The sequence below is a fragment of the Cetorhinus maximus genome, chromosome X, assembly GCF_964194155.1.
Source record: "Cetorhinus maximus chromosome X, sCetMax3.hap1.1, whole genome shotgun sequence".
Classification (NCBI taxonomy): domain Eukaryota; kingdom Metazoa; phylum Chordata; class Chondrichthyes; order Lamniformes; family Cetorhinidae; genus Cetorhinus; species Cetorhinus maximus.
Genome location: NC_135917.1, coordinates 2,045,138 through 2,071,690, shown reverse-complemented (window position 1 = coordinate 2,071,690; position 26,553 = coordinate 2,045,138). Strand labels below are relative to the sequence as shown.

Here is a 26,553-nt window from a genome sequence, read left to right as displayed (position 1 = left end):
TAAACGAATACTCAAATCCACATTGTGTCTTCCCTTCCTCACAGCACTGTGGGTGTTCCTACACCACATGAGCTGCAGTGGTTCAAGGAGGTGGCGGCCCACCACCCTTTTCAAAGGCCATTGTGGATGGGCAATAAATGCTGGCCTAGCCAGTGACACCCACGTCCCATAAAAGAATTTAAAGAAAAATGTAAGGGTGTCTGGGTATAGCTATCTCTGGACTGTCATTTGTACATTGGCTAGTTTGTGGTATTCTAAATGTTAGTATAACCTTTTCATAATTACATATGCTATGGATTACAAAATTGTTTGTCCTGTGAAATTTCAATGTATGTGAACAGGGCTTAATTTTTAAGCTGTCACCTTGTATGAAATACATTGTAATAAGATTAATTGCCCTCAAATCTGTGTGCGCACCACTTTCTCGCCTGTTTTTTTTAATGTCCTGAGCACAGGCAGGTGGATTGTATAGTGCATCCCATAATGGGGATTGTTGTTGTGTAAGAAGCTGATTTTGTTCTAGAACAGTGATTTCGTTTAAAATTAAATCTTGTAACAATTTAACCCTCCCCCTGTCTTACTAAAACTACAAGACATTAGTTAGACCACACCTAGAATACTGTGAACAGTCTTGGTCCCCCTTATCTGAGGAAAGATATACCGGCATTGGAGGCAGTCCAGAGAAGGCTCATTAGGTTGATCCTGGGTAGGGAGGGATTTTCTTTGAGGAGAGGTTGAGTAGGCTGGGCCCTTACTCATTGGAGTTTAGAAGAATGAGAGGCGACCTTATTGAAACATATGAGATTCTTAGGGGGCTTGACAGGGTAGATGCTGAGAGGTTGTTTCCCCTTGTGGGAGAGTCTATGACCAGAGGGCATAATCTGAGTAAGGGGTTATCCATTTAAGACAGAGCTGAGGAGGAATTTCTTCTCTGAGGGTAGTGAATCTGTGGAATTCTTTACTGCAGAGGGCTGTAGAGGCTGGGTCATTAAGTATATTCAAGGCTGAGATACACACAGATTTTTAATCAGTAAGAGAATCAAGGGTTATGGGGAAAAGGCAGGAAAGTGGAGTTGAGGATTCAGATCAGCCATAATCTCATTGAATGGCAGAGAGCAGACTTGATGGGCTGAATGGCCTACCTCTGCTCCTACGTCTTATGGTCGGTGTTCCTCTGCTTCTGTTACTGCCCTTATCCCAGCAATTCCTGCATTGTTTAGGCAGCTGTGTTTTAAAAAATAAATATGGCTTACTGTTTTCTCTTAGCAGTGGGTCACAGAGGAATGATATGTTTTGGTGGCCACCAACCGCCCTTCAATAGTATCTCACTGAAGTGCGATAGCTCTTTCACTAGCCTTGCTGTGTCTGATTTTGCCCTCGCCTGACAGGTGCACTCGCACACTGCAGCAGGAGTCACTTGATGGGTTTGAAACACCTCTACAATTCTCCCTGCTTCTAATGCACAAATCTTACCCATGAATTTGAAATGGAATCAAAGAGCAGAGGGAACTTTGTGCAGCTACACAAGTCATTAAACGGTAAATCAGGTGGTAACAAGATGAACCAAATCTCTGGACTTAGACCTAGAAGCGTGGGTTGCAAAAGCAAAGATGTAATGTTGAACTTGTAGAAGACCTTGGTCAGGTTGCAGCTGGAGTTTTGGGTGTAGCTTGGCGACTTGAGAAGTTGGGGCATTCATCATGAGACCTGAGAAAGGTTGAGGGGTGACCTGATAGAGCTCTTTAAGAGGGTTACAATAGGATAACCTTTTGGTGGCTTGTCCCATTGGTCAGCGAATGGAAAAAATGGTTGTTTTTGTGGCATTTCCACTGTCTTTTAACAAAATAGGAAGAGGCATAAATTTCAGATGATCACAAAGAGTTAAAGGAGAGCTTAGGAAAATGTCTTTACACAGCAGGAGGTTAGAATGTGGAATTATTTGCTGCAACCCATTGTGAAAAGCAAAGCTCATGAATGATTTCAAAAGGGAACTGGGTAGTTTGGTGGGGGAAAAAGTATGCAATCTATTTTTAATTCAAATCATCTGATGTAATTTGTTTAAAAAAAACACTGAATTCCCGCTCTCCTATTGGGAAATTCATATTTTATAGTGCAAAAACAACTTTGAATTCCCAGGAGTGAGCAGACAGATGGTATTAGAGGGTATGGGGAGTGAACAGATGAGTTGGGATTAGACTAGGTAGCTTGTGGGGAAAAACATTGTGCAGAGTTGATGGAACAAATGGCCTTTTTGTTTTGGAGCAAGCGAGAGGAGTCAACTAAACCAATGAAGATCATCCTTTTATTTTTTCACAGACTGTGGGTGTCGCTGGCTAGTCCAGCATTTATTGCCCATTCCCAATTGCCCTTGAGAAGGTGGTGGTGAACTGCCTTGAACCGCTGCAGTCCATGTGATGTAGGTACACCCACAGTGCTGTTAGGAAGTTCTGGGATTTTGACCCAGCGACAGTGAAGGAATGGCTGATATGTTTCCAAGTCAGGATGGTGAGTGACTTGGAGGGGAACTTGCAGGCGGTGGTGTTCCCATGCGTCTGCTGCCCTCGTCCTTCTAGATGGTAGAGATTGCGAGTTTGGAAAGTGCTGTCGAAGGAGCCTTGACAAATTACTTTTTAAAAGTGCTTTTACCTTCATGCTTGATATTTTGTCTAGTTTTGAGAGAGTGGGCCAGTGGTATTCTCCCACTTGTATCTCTGGATTGGGGACCCAGTCTCATACCGTGCCCAGTCCTTTTATACACTGCCCCATAGGTCCTGCAGCCCACAAATATTTTACTGAAGCCAGTTTCTGTTTGCTAACAATAGAATTTTTGGACTTGTGTTAGAAGCTTCCTTTATGGTGGTGGGTGTTTGGATTTAGCTTCCAGGGAACTCCCATTATTAAGTTGGCTCTTGGCTTTTATATGCCAGCTTCCTTATCCAACTGGCAATGTGTTAACCCCCAGAAACTGGGGTCTGGGTGAAGGGAAGTGTAAACACAGGAGCCAGCTCATAGATACTTGTCTCTGGGAATTCTAAAATTAAAACAATAACTGCATCAGTAGCTTACTGGGTCTATTGTGTTGCAATAAAGTTGTGGGGAAGAGCGGAACTGGGTGCCATAAGTATAAGATTGGATTTATGAGTGACAATCGTGAATTCAGGGGAAACCTTTCCTTATCCAGAGACCGAGGAGAATGTGGATGAGGTGAATATAGATCCATTTAAGGGGAAGCTGGATAAACACGTACGAGAGAAAGGAATGGAAGGATATGTTGATGCTGTTAAGTGGATATGTGGGAGGAGGTTTATGTGGAGCTTAACACTTACGTGGACCTATTGGGCCATATGGTCTGTTTCTGTGCTGTAAATTCAGTGTTGAATTCTGGAGTATAGCATCGTTGAGACCAGGTTCTCCCTTTTTTTTGGGTGCATTCGTGTCATGTTAAAGTACTTTTTGTTGCCAATAGTGATAGTGCCCACTTTGTGCATTCAAGTGGTGATTCTTGGGCTTCTAGGTATGCAGACATTGCTGCAGTTTCTGTGACAACAGTTTCTGTTTGACTGAACTTGCTCAAATCTGGATCTGTTGAAGAGATCACAGGAAAAAAAAGCCTCCGCTATCCAGGGTTCAGGCATCAGATTTCAGGGACAATCTGCTCCAATAACTCTCGCTGTCTCAGCCATTGCTGAGAAACTTCTATAAGCTAATTTCCTATTTGCGACAGAAACATAAAAGAACTTGAAGCAATTGTTGCATTTATTAGTCACCAGTTGTGCATACCTCTGTAGTACAGTCGTTTTGCAAGGCACTTTATTGCAGAGATATGACCACTCTGTTTATGCTCTGGATTAAATTACTTAATTGTATAAGCATGCCAAACAGGCAAGAGTAGATGGGGAGAGATTGCTCCCATTAGTGGAAGGGTTGAGAACCCTTGAAGAAAAGCTTTTTCATGTAGAGAATGCTTGGTTAGGATCTGGAATGCATTGCCTGTGTGGTGCAGGCAGGATAAATCAAAACTTCTTAGCTTCAATTGATAAATACCAGCCTGCATTTATATAGCACCTTTTAAATGTAGTAAGACAATCCAAGGAGCTTTACCAAACAATATTTGATTCTTGAGCCATACAAGGCAATTATTCGGGCAGGCTACCCAAATGTTTGGTCAAAGAGGTGGGCTTTGAGATGCCTCTTTTATAGGAGGAGAGCGAGAGATCAAGGGCGGGAAAGCCAACACTTAGCTGAGCCATACAAATTAAATCTTCCAGCTTTGATTCCCATTGTTTACTGACACCAACTGGATATAGCAGGGGCATTCCCCTGGGTAAGGGAGAAGAGAATTCGTCCTAATCTCCACTCCTGATTACTATTCATTGACCCATGCTGGAAAGTGCAGGTGTAGAGGTCAAGTAGAGAGGCAGCAGAGAGATCTATTATACCCCCCAAAGTTGAACAGCCTGCCAGTACTCCTTTTGTCTACATGCAACATACGAATGGCTGTTTAGGCAAGCTACCAGTTTGGCCTCAACTGGGGTACGATGTCCAGTTCTGGGCACCACACTTTTAAGAAGAATGTGAAGGATTTGGAGAGTATGCAGGCACGATTTGTAAGGATGATTCCAGCAATGAGGGACTTCAGTTGCGTGGATAGATTGGAGAAGCTGGGGCTGTTCTCTTTAGAGAGAGTTGAGGAGATTTGATAGAGGGATTCAAAATCATGAGGGGGTCTTGGCAAAAGTAGATGGGGAGAGATCGCTCCCATTCTTGGAAGGGTAGAGAACCCTTGAGGAAAAGCTTTTTTATGTAGAGAATGGTTAGGACCTGTAATGCATTGCCTGTGTGGTGCAGGCAGGATAAATTGTGGCTTTCAGAAGGGAATTGGATAATTATCTGAAGAAAAATTTGAGGGCTCTGGGGAAAAGGGTGGGTAAGGGGGACCAACTGAATTGCTCTTAAAGCAAAGACATGATGGGCTGAATGGCCTCCTGTGCTGTAACTGTTCTATGGTTTGTACCACTCAGCATGTTGTTTTTAGTCTGGAAACAGTTGAATTGGCAGGGGAGATGCTGCACCCTTTTATGGCTTTAAGCTCTGTCTACAATTCAAATAGGTTGGAGTGAAACTTAAGTGTGTGTTCTTTTTTGAACAGGTTTATTGCCAAACCATGTGCCCTGAGCCTTCGAATTCAAGCGAATGGACCTCGCAGAGCACAGCCCAACGCTATTCTAGAAAAAGTCTTTACATCAATTACTAAGGTGCGTGCTGGCCTCCTGAGACTTCTGTTTTTTATTTGCAGAAAGCACTTGCATCTATAGTCAAGACTTTCCTCCCCAACCCACACCCCAATTCCCTGAGTGAGTAGAGCAGCGATCTTTGCTAATGGACTGGGGGGTTGAAGTAAATGATAATATTAAATGGCGAAACTTTTGGGAGGTCAGCAAGAAACTACATCAATGTTTGGCATTTTTCCACTTTATTTTCCTCCCCCAAGGCACTAAATTTTTCTATCTGCATTATGATCTCGTGTCCAGTATGGTTGTCATGTTGCATATGCACCTGATTGACTCAAATATCATTCATAAAATAGCTACAAGTCACAATTGAACAAATATATCAGTGAGGATGTAACATTTTAAAAAATGTTATTATTTCCTATTGGTTTCTTCTGACCTTGATGGGGATTCACACAGTTAAAACTTCTTAGTGCCACAATCAGCCTTTAACTGAGTTTTAACTTAGTTTTTTATAGTAAAGAGGGCTGAGAGGAGATTTGATAGAAGTATTCGAAATCATGAGGGGTCTGACAGAGTAGATAGGGAGAAACTGCTCCCACTTGTGAAAGGATCAAGAACCAGAGGGCACGTGTTTAAAGTAATTGATAAAAGAAGCAATAGTGATACGAGGAAAAACCTTTTCACGCAGTGAGTGGTTGGGGTCTGGAATGCTCTGCCTGAGTGTCGTGGAGGCAGGATCAATTGAAGCATTCAATGTTGTCTGTAAAGGAAGAATGGCACTAGGTGAGTTGCTCGTTTGAAGAGTCAGTGCAGACATGATGGGCCAAATGGCTGCCTGCTGCACTGTACTAATTCTGTGATTATTTACAGCTATTAAACTTTAAAAAGCCGGCTCCATCTTGGCAACAGAACAGTACATTTGTGTGATAGATGGCCAAAAATTCCTGTCCTTTAACATAATATTGCAGGAGATCTGCCTATGTGGGAGTGATCTACCATGAAGCACTGTTTTGGGTTTTGTGCATATCTCAAGCTGTGAATAATAATCGATCGTGACATTCTGATTTAGGATTTCTCTGTTAGACAGTGTTGAGTACTTTCCAAACTTCCAGGTGCTGTGAAATTCAAATGAGTCTAGCCAGTGGCTAAGAAATGTGAGAGAATGGGACTGGGATGCCTGAGCTTTTGTGCACTAGACTGCTGAGGCCTGTTGACTGCAGCTGGCCCTGAAAACTGTAGAAAACCCCAGTACTCGGTCAGTTAAATGACCAACAGAGTTGTATTTGAAAAGCCCGGATTTATCTTCCTCTTGTTCTAGGGTTGTATCCCTGCCACCACCTCCCTGCCCCTTTTTCTATTGAAGATGCTGACCCTGCTTGGGGTACAGTCTACAGATAACCAGAAGTCGTTGTTTTACATGTGTAAGGCTATCTCTCGGAGAGCATCACACCTGAGGCCATGTCCAGAAGTGAGCCCTTTTTAGCAAGGGGACAGAGATTCACTGGCCGATTTTCATTCTGTTTCCCTAGCCGTCCCCTTGAAGGGCTAAGATAAATTGTTGTGGCCCAGCTGAGATCAAATTAGGAATTGAACATGGCACGTGCTGATCTAGTGCTACATTTGAGCAGTTTCTTGAGCCACGGAGGGGAATGGGGAGGAGGCTGGACCTTCGCTGTCAACTTGCATTTATACAATGCCTTTAATGTAGAAAAATGTCGCATGGGGCTTCAGTGACATAAGGGGGGGAAAAAAAACTGGGCTGAGCCAAGAAGGTGACCTAGCAGGTTTGACCGAAAGCATGGCCAAAGTGATGGGTTTTGTGGGTGTATTTGTAGGTGATGCGGTTTAGGGAAAGAAGTGCTGAGGGGCTGGGACTTGGACAGCATTGCCCCAGTGGTGGCAGGGGGGAGGTGGAGGCGGCCAGGTGGGGAAAAGAGAGGAGGAATGTACAAAAGACTGGAGTTGGGAATGGAGTGTTTGTGGGAGGTTGGGGATATTTAGGGGCAAGGCCATGAAGGGATTTAAACACCAGATTGAGAAATTTGGGAGGTTGGTATCCAATGTACATCAGTGTTACTAGTATTGTGTGCAGATTTGATTTAATCTGTCAACGGTTGGGCCTGCTCATTAACCTATGCAGCAATTGCCCTTTTTTTTTCAATCTTGTTTAGAAGTTTTAATTCGCTCAGCAATGTTCTGTTGCACAGGTTCAGGAGTGAAATATCGATGACCTTTCTCCTAGGAGCTCCTCTTGTGAAATTTTGTGATATCGGTCTAACCTTTTTCAAGCAGCACTATTTAACTCTGATCTCTTCCACTTCACAGATGACAGTTCTGTGACCTTAACAGTAGAGGCTTCATGGCAACCCATAGCGTATATTTCATGATGGACAACCTTTGCTCTTTTTCCAGCTCTTCGCTTTTTTTAAGATTAAAAAAAAAGAAAAATCCCTCTGACAAGGTTCAGGTCTTGGCGGGGAAAATGATGCCAAAAGTGGGGATGTTAGCTTGTCAGAGCTCTGGATGGGCAGTGCCACTCCTCACACAGCAATTGTCTATCTGCAGTACATAGCACTCCATTATGGTAAAAGTGCCAGTACAGAGAGTTTCTGTGTTACCTGAAATCATGGAACAAAACAGCCCTGGAGGAGGCCCTTCAGCCCATCGTGCCTGTGCAGAAAGCACATTTTTGTTACGTAAAGGTGTGGTGGTAATTTTAAAAGTTTTCATTAATTTCCCAAAATTGCAATAATTCCAACAACGAATGGAATGGGAGAACTTGTGTTTATATAGCTCCTTACATGTCATTGTGCTGTCTGAAAAGTGCTTTTACAACCAGTGGATTATTTTTGAAGTGTTGTTATGGAGGCAAATGCAGCAGCCAAATTTGTACTCAGTGAATGACTAGATAATCTGTTTTGGTCTTCTGTGTAGTGTTAATTTGAGGGATAATGTGGGCAAGGATACCAGCAAAGCACTCTGCTGCTCTTCAGATGATGCCATCTGATCTCAGAACCACTCAAGCAGGCTGATTTATGCCTCCGTCTGAGATCTCTAAAGGGCAGCATGTCAAGCAATCCAACACTCCCTTCAGTACTGCACGGAAGTGTCAGCTTAGATTATAGGCTTACATCCTTAGTGGAGCTTGAACCTGTAATCTTCTGAGTACTGAACTAAGCCGACACCAAGAAGCAATAGGAAGCAAAATGGTTATATGAAACCCTGCTTGTAGCGCTAACCTTAGAAACTTGATATTCTCACTGTAACTGCAGTAACAGTATCTTCAATGCACAAGATACTATCAGCTACACAAAGCAAGTCTTGAAATGCAGTGTTGAAAGCTGACTGGTGTGTAGGTGTATGATACTGCTGGTTTATCATCTTTTGAGAAATTGTTCCACAAGGAAAGAAAGCTGAAAGATGTGTAACATTTCCACCCCTCATTTAAAAAAAATTCTAGTCCTCCAGGTAAGTATCTGCAGATTATTGCAAAGATTAAAAGAGTCTGAAATTGAATTCTTAATGGCCACATAAATATGAAACGAGAGACTTCAGTACAGCTCCAGTGACTGATCCTGTAGATTGATCAGGTTATTTTAAAAATACAGGGTGACTAATGCATTGTTTCCATTATTGTGATGTATGGGACTTCTTGTGCCCTGACAGCTGGGCATTAAGTTTAAATGTGGGCTAATGCGTGCTCTGGAAAATTTGCTGAAAGGCTGCTGCCAAGCTTGTAAGTGGTGGGGGATTCAAGGTAAAACCTCAATATGGCTGAAGAGTAGGGAGCAGGAGTCCTGAAGAAGAGTCATACGGACTCAAAACGTTAACTCTGTCTTTCTCTCCACAGATACTGTCAGACTTGCTGAGTTTTTCCAGCAATTTTTGTTTTTGTTAGGGAGCAGGAGTATTTTTCTGGAGGAGTTGGCTGGATGCAGGGAAAGTACTCATTGGGATTCCTCAAGGTTGGTGTTGGGAATTCTTCTGATTTTTTTTTTTATATTTCTATTTTCTGCATTTGGATTTAGAAGCTTGGTCCATACTGGCCAAATGTGCAGGCTGTACCAAACTGGGAAGGAGGGAGGGATTCACAGTTGAGCCTGAAGAGGCAGTGAAAGACCTGCCAAAATGAATGTCAAGTGGGCAGACCAGTGAGTCAGTGATAGACCAAACTTAACACAAGGAAGTGTAAGTTAATCACAGGGTGGAAAAACAGGGTGACCTGACCATTCAGAGTATCAAAATGATGCAGTTGAAGAGATTGAGACATGATGGGCCAATTCTGAGGGAATTGAGTGGATTAGACACCCGCCTAATAGAAACTAGTAAAAGGCAAGTTTTGTACTGATACTGAAATATTTCACATGTCGAGTGATCAAGGCATGGAATGAACCTCTGGGTGTGGTAGTCGACATTTAAAAACCACAAGTTGTTTAAGCAGCAGTTGGATGAGGGGTATTGGGAAATGTAGGCCTTTTGTTTTGTAGATACATGAACGGGGATGATCACCTGTATTTTTCTGCAATCTTGAAGATCAGTGGCTGAAGTAATTTGCCAGTATATTTACTGTGTGGTGATAACTCCTGCAGACCACCGTAAGAGCAATGGAAAGGATCTGAGAAATCCATTAATGGGACTGTGCATTTTTCACGGATGGTCCGGAGACACTCAAACTCTTAATCGTTGGATTTTAATGTTTTATATTCCTTCTCACTGGGTCAAAACCCTGGAACTCCCTCCCTAACAGCACTGTGGGTGTACCTACACCACATGGACTGCAGCGGTTCAAGAAGGCAGCTCACCACCACCTTCTCGAGGGGCAATTAGGGATGAGGCAGCAAATGCTGGCCTCTCCAGTGACATTCAGATCCAATGGATCAATTAAACAAAAAATTGATCCCATGACCTCCTGACTTGGTAGAACACTACTGACAATTTGGATAGGTGTATAACTGTAACAGTTAAGCTAGCATTGGTCCTTTTGTACATGTTTGGAGTGTCTCACTTTCACTAAAGGCTCCAGAACCTTTTGAGGAGATAAACAAATGGTGGACTGCTGAAGCTATAAATGGTAAATTGTGTGGATAAAAGAGATTGTTTTCAATGCTTTATACAGAGACCAATAAAGCTCATCTTGACTCCTATATAAACAGTTAGCTTATTGACTGTGACTCTCTGCCATAGTTTTCCATTTTATGAAATGGTGCTTGTATTGTAAAGTGATTATTGTAAATCTTTCCTTTAATAGCAATCATAAATGGTAGAACTGGCAGAATGACTCATTCACATATTATAGGTTATTCATGTTGAGTCTGTCTGAGACTCTAGATGACTTCTTGATCAAACCAATTTATTGCAGTTGTATTGTCTGTTTGGGTGAGGTGGAGGGAGTAAGAAGGACGAGTGAAGAAAGCTCCATGTGGCAGAAAATTCAAATTAAATTGAAAGCTGGGGATCTTCAGAAGGTGGCGCAGCATTTGAAATTGTTCCAAAAAGCCCCCTTTTTAATTTATTGAAATTTAAAAAGCCTATTGTGTGCCTCTGCTTAAAGGTCAGTGGGTTTTTTCTGATTATTTTGATGTCTTAGCATTATAAACCCTGACCCTGAGCTTACCAACCAGACTTCTTTTTTCTTGCTTTTAGTTTAGTGCTTTGCAATTTTGTGTAGAAGTGGAAGGAGGCCATTCGGCCCCTTGTGTCTGTGCATGCTCTTTGCTGGAGTAATTCAAAACTGATTGCACTACTCCAATCTCTCCTCTCTCAGCCCTGTACTTTCTTTGCTCCATTTCCACCCCCCCCCACCCCCCCAACAACAACAACAATAATTTTTATTTATATAATGCCTTTCACCATAAAGAAACGTCCCAAGTCGCTTCTCAGAGGTGTAATCAGACAAATGGAGCCAAAGAGAGAGATATCAGGAGGGGAGACCACAGGCTTGGTCAAAGAGGTGAGTTTTGAGTTGGGCCTTGTTAAATGGGAGATGTGAGGCAGACAGGTTCAGAGAGACAACTCCAGAGTGTAAGGCCTAGATGGTTGAAGAGAGGCACTTGCGAGAAGGCAGAGTTTGAAGAGGGCGTGTTGTAGGGCTGGAGGGTGGTTACAAGAGATGGGAAGGAGCTAAACCACAGTTGGACTTAAACACAAAGATTAGAATTTAAAATTTAGGGCTTTGGGACTGAGAGCCAATGGACAGAAAGAAAGCTTTCTCATGTATATGACACCTTTCATCACCTCGGGATGCCCCAAGCACTTCACAGCCATTGAAGTACTTCTGAATTGTAGTCACTAATGTAGAGAATGCATCATAGTTTGCGCACAGCAAGATCCCACAAACTGCAAAGCGATAACCGCCAGATACGTTAGTTTAGGGATGACTATTGGCCAGACCACTAGGAGAACTTTCTTGAATATAAAAGCAAAAATCTGCAGATACTGAAAATCCAAAACAAAAACAGAAACACAAATACCTGGAAAAACTCAGCGGGTCTGGCAGCATCGGCGGAGGAGAGCACAGTTGACGTTTCGAGTCCTCGTGACCCTTCAACAGAACTAAGTAAAAATAGGAAAGGGGTGAAATATAAGCTGGTTTGGGGGGGGGGGGTTGTTGTTGGGACAAGCAGCCAGTGATAGGTGGAGATAACCAAAAGCTGTCACAGACAAAAGAACAAAGAGATGTTGAAGGTGGTGATATTATCTAAAGGAATGTGCTAATTAAGAGTAGAAGGCAGGACAGACAAGGTACAGATAGCTCTAGTGGGGGTGGGGGTATACTAAAAGGTAGAGATAAACAATGGGTGGAAATACATTTAAAAATAATGGAAATAGGTGGGGAAAAGAAAAACCGATATAAACTATTGGAAAAAACAAAGGAGGGGGAAGAAACGGAAAGGGGGTGGGGATGGAGGAGAGAGTTCAAGATCTAAAATTGTTGAACTCAATATTCAGCCCGGAAGGCTGTAAAGTGCCTAGTTGGAAGATAAAGGTGCTGTTCCTCCAGTTTGCGTTGAGCTTCACTGGAACAATGCAGCAGGCCAAGGACAGACATGTGGGCAAGAGAGCAGGGGTGGAGTGTTGAAATGGCAAACGACAGGGAGGTCTAGGTCATGCTTGCGGACAGACCGAAGGTGTTCTGCAAAGCGGTCACCCGCTTTGGTGAGACCAAACGCAGACTGGGTGACCGCTTTGCAGAACACCTTCAGTCTGTCCGCAAGCATGATCCAGACCTCCCTGTCGCTTGCCATTTCAACACTCCACCCTGCTCTCTTGCCCACATGTCTGCCCTTGGCCTGCTGCATTGTTCCAGTGAAGCTCAACGCAAACTGGAGGAACAGCACCTCATTTTCCGACTAGGCACTTTACAGCCTTCCGGACTGAATATTGAGTTCAACAATTTTAGATCTTGAACTCTCTCCTCCATCCCCACCCCCTTTCCGTTTCTTCCCCCTCCTTTGTTTTTTCCAATAGTTTATATCGGTTTTTCTTTTCCCCACCTATTTCCATTATTTTTAAATGTATTTCCACCCATTGTTTATCTCTACCTTTTAGTATACCCCCACCCCCACTAGAGCTATCTGTACCTTGTCTGTCCTGCCTTCTACTCTTAATTAGCACATTCCTTTAGATAATATCACCACCTTCAACATCTCTTTGTTCTTTTGTCTGTGACAGCTTTTGGTTATCTCCACCTATTACTGGCTGCTTGTCCCAACAACAACGCCCCCCCCTCCCTTAAACCAGCTTATATTTCACCCCTTTCCTATTTTTGCTTAGTTCTGTTGAAGGGTCACGAGGACTCGAAACGTCAACTGTGCTCTCCTCCGCCGATGCTGCCAGACCCGCTGAGTTTTTCCAGGTATTTCTGTTTTTGTTTAGGAGAACTTTCTTGTTGTTACAATAGTGCCCTGGGACCCTTTGCATCCATCTAAGAGAGTAGATGGAGCCTCTTTTACATCTCATCTGAAATATAGCTCAGACAGTGTGACACTCCCTCAGTACTGTATTGAAGTGATGGCCTAGATTATGTGCTTGAGTGCCTGGATTGGGATGTGACCCCCACAGCCTTCTAACTCAGGTGAGCTTGCTGCCACCGAGCCAATACTGACCACTTAATTTTAGGCCAGTGGGTGATGGGTGAGTGGGAATTGGTGCAGCATTGCATATGCCAGGCAAAGTTTTGGATGTTCTTTGGCTGTTAGTCTAGAATGTCTGTGTGTATGGATATCCCAGTTTCTTCATGTATGGCCTTTTGTACTTTTGCAGTGTGAGGCTTATTGGGAACATAGTCTTTTAATTGGTGACTTGAGAACAGGGGAAAGATGGTCTTTCATTTGTGGAACTAAGAACACAGAAGGGTCCACTACTGGTGGTGTTCAAATCATCTTCCCAATGTCTGAGATGGTCACCATGTTTTTTTTTTGAGCCATCTGATTTAGGAAGGTCCCTGGTCTATGCTGAGTGTATCGATCTATTAGAGCAGCTGTAGTATGACTACAATTAGCCATAGTACCCCTGGGTTAAAGGAGTTGGGGGGATGGGTGGAGAGTGGTGGCAGGGAACTAGTCAGGGCTCCTGACTGCTTATCCAATAAATGGTCAGTGCCATTTGGGAGGGGACACAATTAGAAAGGAAGAGAGAAGGAGCGATGGGCTCTGGGGTGTGCTGATGGTAGCAGTCAGCAGTGAATGAATCTGCGAACAGGCTGTTGACCCGGAGGCCTCTGTCTCATTATTACCAGAACTAATCACACTAAGTTAAAGGGGCTCTCTGTACCTTCTGGCTGCATTACTAAATGGGCCCCTGCCTATAACAGTACATGGTGTTCATAAAGCTGTTGAAAGGAATGTTGCAGCAGCCTTTTAAAGTAATGTGACATAACTTGGATAACATGTCCATTAACGGTTTGCTTGCTGCCTCAATGCACTGCAGTTCTGTTGTGTGCTGTATGCTCTGCTCCAGCTTTGATCTATCCTCATTTTCCTCCCCCCTCCCATGCTGAGATTTGAGTAAAGTGGAAGAGAATTCACAAGAGGCTCCACAAATATCCCCACCCTCAATGATGGGGGAGCCCAGCCCATCAGTGTAAAAGATAAGGCTGAAGCATTCGCAAAAATCTTCTGCCAGAAGTGCCGAGTGGATGATCCATCTCGGCCTCCGGAGGTCCCCAGCATCACAGGTTCCAGCCTTTGGCCAATTCTATTCACTCCACGTGATATCAAGAAATGGCTGAAGGCAGTGAATACTGCAAAGGTTATGGGCCCTGACAATATTCCAGCAATAGTACCGAAGATTTATGCTCCAGAACTTGCCACTCCCCTAGCTAAGCTGTTCCAGTACAGCTACAACACTGGCATCTACCCGGTAATGTGGAAAATTGCCCAGGTATGGCCTGTACACACAAAGCAGGACAAATCCAACCTGGCCAATTATTGCCCTATCAGTCTACTCTCAGTAAAGTGATGGAAGGGGTTATCAATGGCGCTATCAAGCGGCACTTACTTAGCAATAACCTGCTCACTGATGCTCCGTTTGGGTTCTGCCAGGGTCACTCAGCTTCTGACCTCATTACAGCCTTGGTTTAAATATGGACATAAGAGCTGAACTACAGCGGTGAGGGGACAGTGACTGCCCTTGACATTAAGGCGGCATTTGACCGAGTGTGTCATCAAGGAGCCCTAGCAAAACTGGAGTCAATTGGAATTGGTGGGGCGGGGGGGAGCAGAGGAAGATGGTTGTTGTTTTTGGAGGTCAATCATCTCAGTTTCAGGCCATCACTGCAGGAGTTCCTCCAGGGAGTGTCCTAGGCCCAACCATCTTCAGCTGCTTCATCAATGATCTTCCCTCCATCAAGGCTAGAAGTGGGGATGTTCACTGATCATTGCACAATGCTCAGCACCATTCGTGACTCCTCAGATGCTGAAGCAGTCCATGTCCAAAGGCTTGGGCTGACAATTATCCAGTAACCTTTGTCCACACAAGGCCAAGTAATGACCATCTCCAACAAGAGAATCTAATGGACTAGCCATATAAATACTGTGGCTACAAGAGCAGGTCGGAGGCTAGGAATCCTGCGGCGAGTAACTCACCACCTGACTCCACAAAGCCTGTCCACCATCTACAAGGCACAAGTCAGCAGTGTGATGGAATACTCCCCACTTGCCTGGATGAGTGCAGCTCCCACAACACTCGAAGCTTGACACCATCCAGGACAAAGCAGCCCGCTTGATTGGCACCACATCCACAAACATTCACTCTCTCCGCCACTAATGCACGGTAGCAGCAGTGTGTACCATCTACAAGATGCACTGCAGGAATTCACCAAGGCTGCTTTGGCAGCATCTTCCAAACCCACGACCTCTACCATCTAGAAGGACAAGGGCAGCAGATAGATGGGAACACCACCACCGCCTGGAAGTTCCCCTCCAAGCCACTCACCATCCTGTCTTGGAAATTTATTGTCATTCCTTCACTGTCGCTGGGTCAAAATCCTGGAACTCCCTCCCTAACTGCACTGTGGATGTACCTACACCACATGGACTGCAGCGGTTCAAGAAGGCAGCTCACCACCTTCTCAAGGGGCACTTAGGGATGGGCAATAAATGCTGGCCTAGCCAGCGAAGCCCACATCCTGTAAATGAATTTGGAAAAAAAATTCTCCATAATTGACATTCTGAGAAATTCATAACTGCCAAGCTTTGGCGTTCAGCACATGGAACTGGGTGAGATTTGCAGTAAAACAGTTGGCCTCTAGAGGGAATTGTTCCATTGTACTCTCGGAATGGATGCTCATCCTGTCGTAGAGGCGTGGGGTTATTTTGAGAGAACAGAAAATTGTCTAGTCTGTGTTGAAAAACATGGAAATTATTCCCTAGTTTGTCACCCAGCAAACACTTCTGCAACCTCTTTACAATTTGTACACTTCTTTCTGCAGTGCTTTTCAATGCTGGGCGATGTGGTGGTATTAGTGTTCGACCTCCATTCTTACTCCGGAATATTTCAAACTCTTCTGACGTAAAGTGTGGACCATTATCTGACACCAACATCTCTGGCAATCCATAAATTGTTAACCAACCTCTCAAAACCTTATTAGTTGTTGGCACTTATGGTATAGGGTGTGGACTTAGCATTTATCCACTTACTATTGACCAATGCCAGGTACTCTTTCCCTCCCTCCCCCAGAGAAATCGATGTGTACTCGTTCCCATGGTTTTCTTATGTTTGACCATGAAATGCAAGAAACCTTGATGGAATCATTTCTTATTCTGAGACGCACTTCACAACTTTTCACCAACTCTTCAATACCTTTCTCTACCTTTTTTGGATACCAAAAATAGCTGCTTACTACTGTTTTCATACAGACTATCCTGTGTGCTCTTGATGAAGTTCCTCTAATAATCTCGCTAAACCTTGGCAGAATAATGGCTCTTAAACCCCATAGGAGACGGTCTTGATCTACACTCAGTTCATTTCTGTGTCTCTTTAGGCCAGCTGTCCATGACCTAATTGAGCACTGTACTGAATGCACATCCTTGTGAGTTTCTTCACTAATTACACTGGAATGTCGTTTGTGTATGTAAAATAATTCACAGGTAACTCGGTGGCTAGAAATGAATGGGCCTTCATGGGAAATCTTGAAAGAATGTTCACATTAGCATTATGATATTAAATATCATAACCGATGGCTAATTTTCTTATTTGGTCCTCCTTGCTGAAAGACCACATTGCTTTCTTAACACTTAATGTCAGACATACTTACAGTAGGGAGTAGTGAGAGCAACTCAGCCCAGCTTAACTCTGTTTTAAGCCAACTCATTCCTACTATTACCAATGACAATAGAATGCATCATGGTATTCCACTCTAACACTAACTACACCTAACACTGGAATACTGTTATTGAAATAACCAGTCAGTTTCACACCACTTTTGCTTAACGAATGTGAATTGGGGACTTGTACACTCTTTCTGAGATGATGGACACTGCTGCAGCTGTATCAACACTGAAAGCAAGTTATGAATCTCCAATTGTCATTTTTACTGTGGGCACTGGAATTATGTCTTCAGCCCTTTTTACTCTCATCCGCTATGTGCTGTTTTTCTTGCTCTCTGACTGAGTGCAACTCTTGGTCTTCCTGCTTGGTAACATCAACTTTTGTTTCCATATCTGCCATAGGCACTTTTGAGAATTTCCAGACTCCTGAACTAGCTTTAGATCTACCACGACCTGTTGTATGGCTGCGACCTGGAGTTTTACCATGACCTAGAGCATTTGTTTCCTCTACACCTGCATACCATCTGGATATAACTGACTTTCCCACAGGTGTAGCACTTTGACTGGAAATGGGGACATTTAAATTGTTGGTGGCTACCTTGGCAATGGTAGCATCTAAATTTCTGACTCAGACTGTGAACTTGGCCGTTGAATCTCGTTGAAATCAGGTGGACATCCCCTGCCAGCTTAGGAAAAGAACTTCCTTGCAGTTTGCAAATATCTCCTCCTTCCATTTCAATGGCTGTGACCTCCACTGTGGGTCTCGTTCCACATCAGCTTATTGCCTTTGCTCAAAAGCTTGGCCTGGATTTTAATGGTTCTTTAGGCCTCCTATGAATGTGTCCAAGATTGCCTGTCTCCTCCATGCTCACAGTGACGAGAGAGAGTTTCTTTAATTCGAGAAATGTAATCTGCCACAGTCTCATTTTGGCAACTGCTTTTCACAAATGCAATTCTCAGTGCATTCCGTTCTTAGCTTTTTATCCATTCAAGGGATGTGGGTGTCACTTGCTAGGCCAACATTTATTGCTCATCCCTAAGTGCCCTTGTTCAGAGGGCATATACACATCAACCACATTGCTATGAGACTGGAGTCGCATGTAGGCCAGACCAGGTAAGGACGGCAGATTTCCTTCCCTTAAGGACATTAGTGAACCAGATGGGTTTTTACGACAATTGGCAATGGTTTTATGGTCATCATCAGATCAATAAAAATCTGGAATTAAATTCAAATTTCACCATCTGCCGTGGTGGGATTTGAACCTGGGTTCCCAGAGCATTACAAAAACAGAATTACCTGGAAAAACTCAGCAGGTCTGGCAGCATCGGCGGAGAAGAAATCAGTTAACGTTTCGAGCCTTCATGGCCCTTCGGCAGAACTGAAGCATAGTTAGAAGAAGGGAGAAATATAAACTGGTTTAAGGTGGGTGGTGGGGGTGGGTGGGAAGAGACATTGAGGGTGTGGTGATTGTGGAGATGAGCAGATAATCAAAAGATGTCACAGACAAAAGGGTCAAAGAGGTGTTGAAGGTGGTGATATTTGTCTAAGAAAAGTGCTAATTAAGAATGGAAGACAGGATATTCCAAGTACAGCTCTAGTGGGGGTGGGGTGGAAGGACTAACAAGGTTTTAGTTTTAGATTTAAAAATAATGGAAATAGGTGGAGAAAGAAGAATCTATATAAATTATTGAAAAAAAAAGCGGGGGGTGGGGGGTGGAGGGTGGAGGGGAGAGAAACGGGGTGGGGATGGGGGGGAGGGGGAGTTTAAGATCTAAAGTTGTTGAATTCAATATTCAGCCCGGAAGGCTGTAAAGTGCCTAGTCGGAAGATGAGGTGCTGTTCCTCCAGTTTGCGTTGGGCTTCACTGGAACAATGCAGCAAGCCAAGGACAGACATGTTGGCAAGAGAACAGGGTGGAGTGTTAAAATGGCAAGGGACAGGGAGGTTTGGGTCTTTCTTGCGGACAGACCGCAGGTGTTCTGCAAAGCGGTCGCCCAGTTTGCGTTTGGTCTCTCCAAAGTAGAGGAGACCGCATTGGGAGCAACGAATACAGTAGACTAAGTTAGGGGAAATGCAAGTGAAATGCTGCTTCACTTGAAAGGAGTGTTTGGGCCCTTGGACGGTGAGGAGAGAGGAAGTGAAGGGGCAGGTGTTGCATCTTCTGCGTGGGCATGGGGAGGTGCCATAAGTGGGGGTTTAGGAGTAGGGGGTGATGGAGGAGTGGACCAGGGTGTCCCGGAGGGAACGATCCCTACGGAATGCCGTCAGGGGGGGTGAAGGGAAGATGTGTTTGGTGGTGGCATCATGCTGGAGTTGGCGGAAATGGCGGAGGATGATCCTTTGAATGCGGAGGCTGGTGGGGTGATAAGTGAGGACAAGGGGGACCCTATCATGTTTCTGGGAAGGAGGAGAAGGCGTGAGGGAGGATGCGTGGGAGATGGGCCGGACACGGTTGAGGGCCCTGTCAACTAAAACCTTGTTAGTCTTTCCACCCCACCCCCACTAGAGCTGTACTTTGAATATCCTGTCTTCCATTCTTAATTAGCACTTTTCTTAGACAAATATCACCACCTTCAACACCTCTTTGACCCTTTTGTCTGTGACATCTTTTGATTACCTGCTCATCTCCACAATCACCACACCCTCAATGTCTCGCCCCACCCACCTTAAACCAGTTTATATTTCTCCCTTCTTCTAACTATGCTTCAGTTCTGCCGAAGGGCCATGAAGGCTCGAAACGTTAACTGATTTCTTCTCTGCTGATGCTGCCAGACCTGCTGAGTTTTTCCAGGTAATTCTGTTTTTGTTTTGGATTTCCAGCATCCGCAGTAGCTTTTAGCTTTTTGTTTTTATCTTCCCAGAGCATTACCCTGGGTCTCTGGAATACTAGGCTAGTGACAATACCACTGTCACCGCATGGTGTAGATCTTATTAATTTTGGAATAGTCCATTGTACTGGGGTCTTGTGGGCAATATTGGTTAGACATCACCTCAAATGTATCTAGTCCCATCGTAGTGAGGAAAACACTTTAATTTGTGCTTATCACCTATTTTATTCCCTTACAGCCAAACGTATCATCTCTGTTTGTAATCACACCAGTCCTCTTTGTTAGGGTTGAATTCCCCCATTGTCCCCAAATACATCTTCAGTGCCATTTTATTTCAATTACGTACCATGCTGACTCAGTGTACCCGAATATGATGTGCACACACAGAGCAATCTCTGCAATCAAAAGCAACTTTAGAAGTTCACAGAAGTCCCTAATTTCTCAAATGAAATATAAAACATTCCATCCCAGCCTCGTTGCCATCTTTGTGGCAGGCAGCCATTCATGAACTAGTTTTATTTAGACCTCCCTTGCAATATACTACAGGAATCCATTGTGGGGATGGGACAATATCACAGAATTGTTACTGAAGAACCATTCTTCTTGTTTGCCGCAACCTCTTGATACTGTCTTAATACATGCCAGCCAAGTGTGCTATTGTTTTAATATTGTAAGGAAGCATTTATCTAAGAGTGATCTTAATATGATTGAACTCCCATGTTGGGTTTGAAAAGTAGAATCCTATCGCAGGTACTTAAATTCTAGACTTTGGGAATTTTAATGGGATGACGGCAACTGAATCAAAACTATTATTGGGTAAATCTGCAGATGAGCAGTAGGAGGTATTCAGAAAAGAATTTAGCCCAATATATAACCTTACTGGGCAAGAGCTCTACTTACCAAATAATATAACTATGGTCGACAGAAGCGATGAGATAACATGGCACCTCTGCATGCTTTTTCCTTTTAGTTTCAAGAATAGTGTAAAAATGAAGAATAGCAATGGAAGACATGAAGAAAAGTAAGAGCTGGAAGACTTAAAAAGATAGAGCTGCATAGCAGCAATGGCGACATGTAGAAAAATGTTTTCATGCAGTGAGTGGTTGGGATCTGGAATGCACTGCCTGAGAATGTGGTGGAAGCAGGTTCAATCAAGGCATTCAAGAGGGAATTGCATTTTTATCAGTAAAGGAGGAAGCTGCAGGGCTACAGGGAGAAGGCAGGGGAATAGCACTGGGTGAATTACTCCTATGGAGAGCCAGTGCAGACACAACAGGCCGAATGGCCTCCTGTGCTGTAACGATTCTGTTAATTAATTGAATAATGTATGTTTCCTTTTAAACTCCAAAATGGGTAATGTGTAACAAATGTGATGAAATATTTCAGTGATATGTTAACTGTGCCCCTGCATCCCTTTAACGTTTTAGTTCCCCTTTTATTTCCTTGCTCTGGGAGGGTGGCTAGGCGTGTGTGCTAATTTATGTAAACACAGAATTTCTCTCGAGTCCTGCAGTACCCTTTTTGGGTAACAATGCAGAGTATTTTTTCTACTTTTTCTTCCTCCTACTGATCTTGAAGGTCTATTTCCCTGTATTATTAAACAATATTATTTCAAAGACAATTGCAGAATTTAGGATTGGCACAAGTCAATCTAGTGGATCATAATGGAATTCTGTTCTAACCCATTAAGTGTGTATCTACATGTGGTGAAGGAGGTCAGTGTAGGCTAGGAATCTGCAGTCTTAAATTTGAACTCTACAATCATAAGTAACTTGGCTGGATTTGAATGTTTAATTTAATAAATTCTGTACATTTTAAAGATAAGGGATAAAGGTGTTCAGGAAAGAAATTTTTCCCGCCTCCCCCACATTTGTTAGCCTTGCATTTCCTTTGTGCCCCTCCTCCTTCCCCAACTCCACAGACATGCTACATTCCATGTTTTTGAACTTTCAGTTTTTGCTGGAGTCATTTCTGGAAACCATAAATACAAGTTAATAATCAATTCTCTTTCCTTCTGATCAGTCTCCTGATGAGAAAAGACTTGAAGGCCTGTCAAAACAGCTCGACTGGGATGTCCGCAAAATTCAGCGCTGGTTTCGACATCGAAGGAACCAAGATAAACCCAGCACCCTCACAAAATTCTGTGAGAGCATGTACGCCTATTTTTTTTTTTTTCAACTGTTATGCCTCCAATTGTACTTGATTAATGTTAAGTCCTATTGTGCAAAGCTCATTGTGTAGTAGTATTATAACTGCAGCATCAGTTTGTAAATAAACATCTGTGTGTTGCTAAAAATGCTCAACTTTTTGGGCAACTACAAAGCATAATCTTTGTGCAAACTCCTTATTCCTTCCCTTCTCCTAAAAATGAATGAGATTACAAACTTTTGTACCAGTTGTCACTTTTAACTTTCATTGGCAATGAAAAGTCCGTGCAATTTGTTGCTTCTGATTTCCTTGCCCACCCCTATCTGAAAAAGTCTTGCAAAAACTACAAATCAATCGAAGAAAAAAGATGTAAGTGAATGGTGTTTTCTTCCCAGATATTCCTTCCTTAGAATATCCTGATTGTTTCTAAGATTTCTTTAAAGAATAATGGATGGTGTTGGCATGTGATGCATGTTTATTTTGTATGTTTTTTTTAAATTTGCTTTTATAAATAATAATCTTCCACTACATCTACATGCAGAAATTGGAATGGAGTTTGCCCATAATTGGGCCCACTGGTTTATGGTGACTGAATAAGTGAAAATCAATTTTCATTACGTGGGATCCTGGGTTTGTTGCTGGAGTTTAGGAATCATTTTCCAGGTTCGACCCCCAAGGGCCATAATGACCAAGGAACAAATAAAAATGCAGTTCCTGGTCATCATAAGTGTTTGGCAGTGGTCCCGCTTGGCATTTCAATGCTTCTAACGCATTGCCAAATCTTATCAGCAGACTGAACGGCTTATTTTAGAAGAGGCAATGACACAAGTGGCAGTGATATTGACCGAGTCAACAAGAATGGCGGCAGAGCACAGGTGCCAATGGTGGACAAGCCTAGGGCAGCGGCGGCAGAGCATGAGCGGCAATGGCGGCTGAGTTTAGAGCAGCGGCAAAGCACGAGTGGCAAAGGCGGCAGAGCACAGGCAGCAATGGCGGACGAGCCTAGGCAGCGGCGGCAGAGCATGAATGGCAACAGTAGTACCATCAGCTTGTACAGTTGGCTTATTGTTTTCAGTGAAAATGAAGAATTCCCACTCCCGCAAGACTTCTGTAATCCACCAGCGCCAAAACCAAGTTTCTGCACAGCCCACTGCATTTTGCCTGTTTTCTTTTCGGTTATCTTTGCCCATATTTCATAGTGACTTTTGGAGCAATTCATTCTTGCTGACCAATGTTAGTAAACTTTGTCCCTTTAGTTTGATTCGATGAGTTAGAATTATTTTCATACAGCACAAGAGGGGGCCATTTGGCCCTTAATGCCTGTGCCAGCTCTTTTTGAAAGAGCTATCCAATTAGTCTCGCTCCCTTGGTCTTTTTCCAGAGCCCTGCAAATTTTTACCCTTTTTGAATATTTGAAAGTTACTATTGAATCTGCTCCCACCACCCTTTCAGATTACAACTTGCTGTGTTTATTAAAAAGAAATGTTTTCCTCATGTTGCCTCTTGGCATGTATGCCAATAACCTTAAATCTCTGTCCACCAACCCTCTGGCCAGTGGGAACAGTTCTCTTTAACTTGCTCTCTCAAAACCCTTCCTGATTTTTAACACCTCCGTCAAATCTCCCCTCAACCTTCTCTACTCTAAGGGGACTCTGTTTTTCTAGCCTACCACTTAACTGAAATCCCTCATCTCTGATATCATTCTACTGAAGCTAAGAATCACATACACTTTTTTTTAAACAGACTTCTCAGCTTATCTTGCCATCTTCAAAGATTTGAGTGATTGAACCCCCTTAAATTCTACCAATTTAGATTACATTGCCTTTTGTTCTTCCCATCAAAATAAATCACTTCACACTTTTCTGTGTTCATCTGCCATGTGTCTGCCCTCACCAGTGTATGTTCTCCTGAAGTAGCACAAGGAGAGAGACCAACAATAATGTAGCCACTGCTTGTGTTTGCTACAGTTTAAATGATCAATATAATAAACCTAGTAACTTCTTGTGAAAAGCTCCACCTGATTTTATTTTTTTAAAAAGAGAGAAGTGTTGACTTTATTGGCCCCCTGAGTAAAAATGGAAGGTGAATCCGGTGTGGTCCATGCACTTTATTGCCTGGGTACAGCAATGGGCATCACCGCAGGTGGGAAGGGGAAAATTTGGTGAGTGACCAAAAATCAATTGACTTTTAGCCGCTCTCCCAATTTTCCCGTTCTGCCCATAATGATGCTCGCTGCTGGCAGGACCGGAAAATCCCGGCCTCCTGAGCTTTAGAGTGTGTGAGGGAAACGCATGACTATTACCAAGCCACGCTCCTACGTTTCATGGCTGGCTACAGACTGGGAAAGCAAGGAAGAGGAAATGCAGCACTATGGGAAAAGTCTTGGACAACCATGAATATTACAGAGCTACAAACAGACTGATATGCCTTCGTGTTCAGTAATTTGATATTGTTGTCTGCCAGTATAGCCCCTGGAAGTGGGTATAAAAGCAAAATTCTGCAGATGCTGGAGATTTGAAATAAAATAAAGAGTGGAAAAACTTAGGTTTGACAACATCTGTGGCGAGAGAAACAAAGTTAATGTTTTGAGTCCAATATGACAATTCTTCAGAAGAAGAGTCATATTGGGCTCAAAACATTAATGCTGTTTTCTCTCTCCACAGATGCTGCCAGACCTGCTGAGTTTTTTTCAGCACTTTGTTTTTATACCTGGAAATGGGTGTTTGTTGTCTCTTGAACATTGAGAGTTAAGCATTCTAGCTGTTCTGGAGTTTTATATTGGAGTCCATTGATTTAATGATGGCAGTGATAACATAAAACGTGGCAATTCTGATGACTTGGAGGTAAAACTCTCCAATTCTTGAGCATGTTTTTTTTAAATTGGGAGAGATTGCAGAACTCTGTGGTACAAAGGGTTCTGGGTGTCCTGGTACGTGAATCGCATAAAGTTAATATGCAGGTGCAGCAAGTGTTTAGGAAGGCAAATGGAATGTTGGTGTTTATTGCAAGGGGAATGGAATATAAAAGTAGGGATATTTTCCTTCAGTTGTACAGGGCATTGGTGAGACCACATCTGGAATTCTGTGTACAGTTTTGGTCTCCTTATTTGAGAGGATATAATTGCATTAGAAGCAGTTCAGAGAAGGTTCACTTGACTGATTCCTGGGATGAGGATCTTATGAGGAAAGGTTGGGCCTGTATCCATTGGGTTTAGAAGAATATGGGGTGATCTTGTTGAAACATATAGGATACTGAGGGGATTTGACAGGGTGGATGTGGAGAGGATGTTTCCCCTAATGGGAGAACCTAGAACAAGGGACTCCAGTTTAAAAATGAGGGGGGGTCTCATTTAAGATGGAGATGAAGAGAATTTTTTTTGAGGGTCTTGAGTTTGTGGAACACTCTTCCTCAGAGAGCAGTGGAGGCAGCGTCTTTGGATATTTTTAAGGTTGAGTTAGATTGACTCCCTCTTCAATTAAGAATCTAAGGGTATAGGGGTTAGGCAGGGAAGTGGAGTTGAGGCTACAATTGGATCAGCCATGATCTTCATTGAATTGCGAAGCAGGCTTGAGGGGCCAAATGGCCTTTTCCTGCTCCTAATTCGTTTGCTCATAAATACAGACTGGGAAGATCCCAGGATCAATTTCCTGATCTGAGTCGGAGTAGTGGCGGAGGCTCCATAATGTACTGTGGTACCTGTAGGTTGGGGCAGAGGAAAGTCAACTGGGCTGCCACTCCTGATTTGCTATTCAACACCTGCTGTGTGTCTGTGCATATGGGATCCAGGTCGGATACTTGTCCTCTATAGTCAGATAGCTTGCTGGTGCTCATTGCCTTGGCTTGCACGTGAACAATGACCAAGGCCACTGATTTATGGTGTGCATGAAAGTGGGCAGTTTGATTTCCAAAATGTCAGTGGAAATCCTAGAGATCCATGTACTAAAAATTGGAAATTTATTTACTCAGTCACTGTAAACCAATGGCCCCAATTTTAATAGAGTGGAATTGGATTTCCCCCAAAACGGTAGTAAAACCCTAGAAGGTAATGGAATTTGACTTAGTCGCATAAATCGGTGGCCTTCATTGTAGCTACTTGGGCAAAATACTGGCACCCACTGAGCTCTACTGCAGTGAAGAAGCCAACACCATCGAGCAAGAGGAAAAGAATTAAGTGAGTTTGTGGCCCAGGCTTTCTGAATGGAGCTCACCAGCCCCCGCCCACCCATAAGCTTTCCTGAATTAACAGGTGAGCAGGAGCTGACACAACAAATCCGCGCTCTAGGCAGTTGACATTCAACTCTCTTTAATGGTACTCGTCTAAAATCAAATCATTTTTGAGAGCTTTCCACTTGGCTTAGAGGAGGAAAATATCTAAATCATAGGGTAGAATATAAGCACATAACTGATAACTGAGAGACAATGTCAAACCTTCACTTGCTACACAATCCAATAATGCATTGACCAACAGAAAACTGCATTTCTTATTGATCTCTTGCTGCACCTCTGGGATCTTGGCCAGCTCTGAAATGCTGTAGCGGTTTTTTTTTCTTAGTTTGATGGAGTTGTATTTGACC

The 26,553-nt window shown here is 43.3% G+C and overlaps 1 protein-coding gene across 2 annotated transcripts in view; it reads left to right on the top strand.

Annotated features, from left to right (window-relative positions):
- cers5 (ceramide synthase 5) overlaps positions 1 to 26,553 on the top strand; it is a 114,355-nt gene that overhangs the window by 29,308 nt on the left and 58,494 nt on the right. Inside the window, exons 2-3 of one of the 2 annotated variants that reach the window (XM_078534634.1) lie at positions 5,150 to 5,255; positions 21,854 to 21,984. In XM_078534634.1, the coding sequence (XP_078390760.1) occupies positions 5,150 to 5,255; positions 21,854 to 21,984 (237 nt within the window). Of the gene's footprint in view, positions 1 to 5,149; positions 5,256 to 11,123; positions 11,185 to 21,853; positions 21,985 to 26,553 lie in introns of those variants that run through there. The other variant, XM_078534635.1, reaches the window with a different exon arrangement.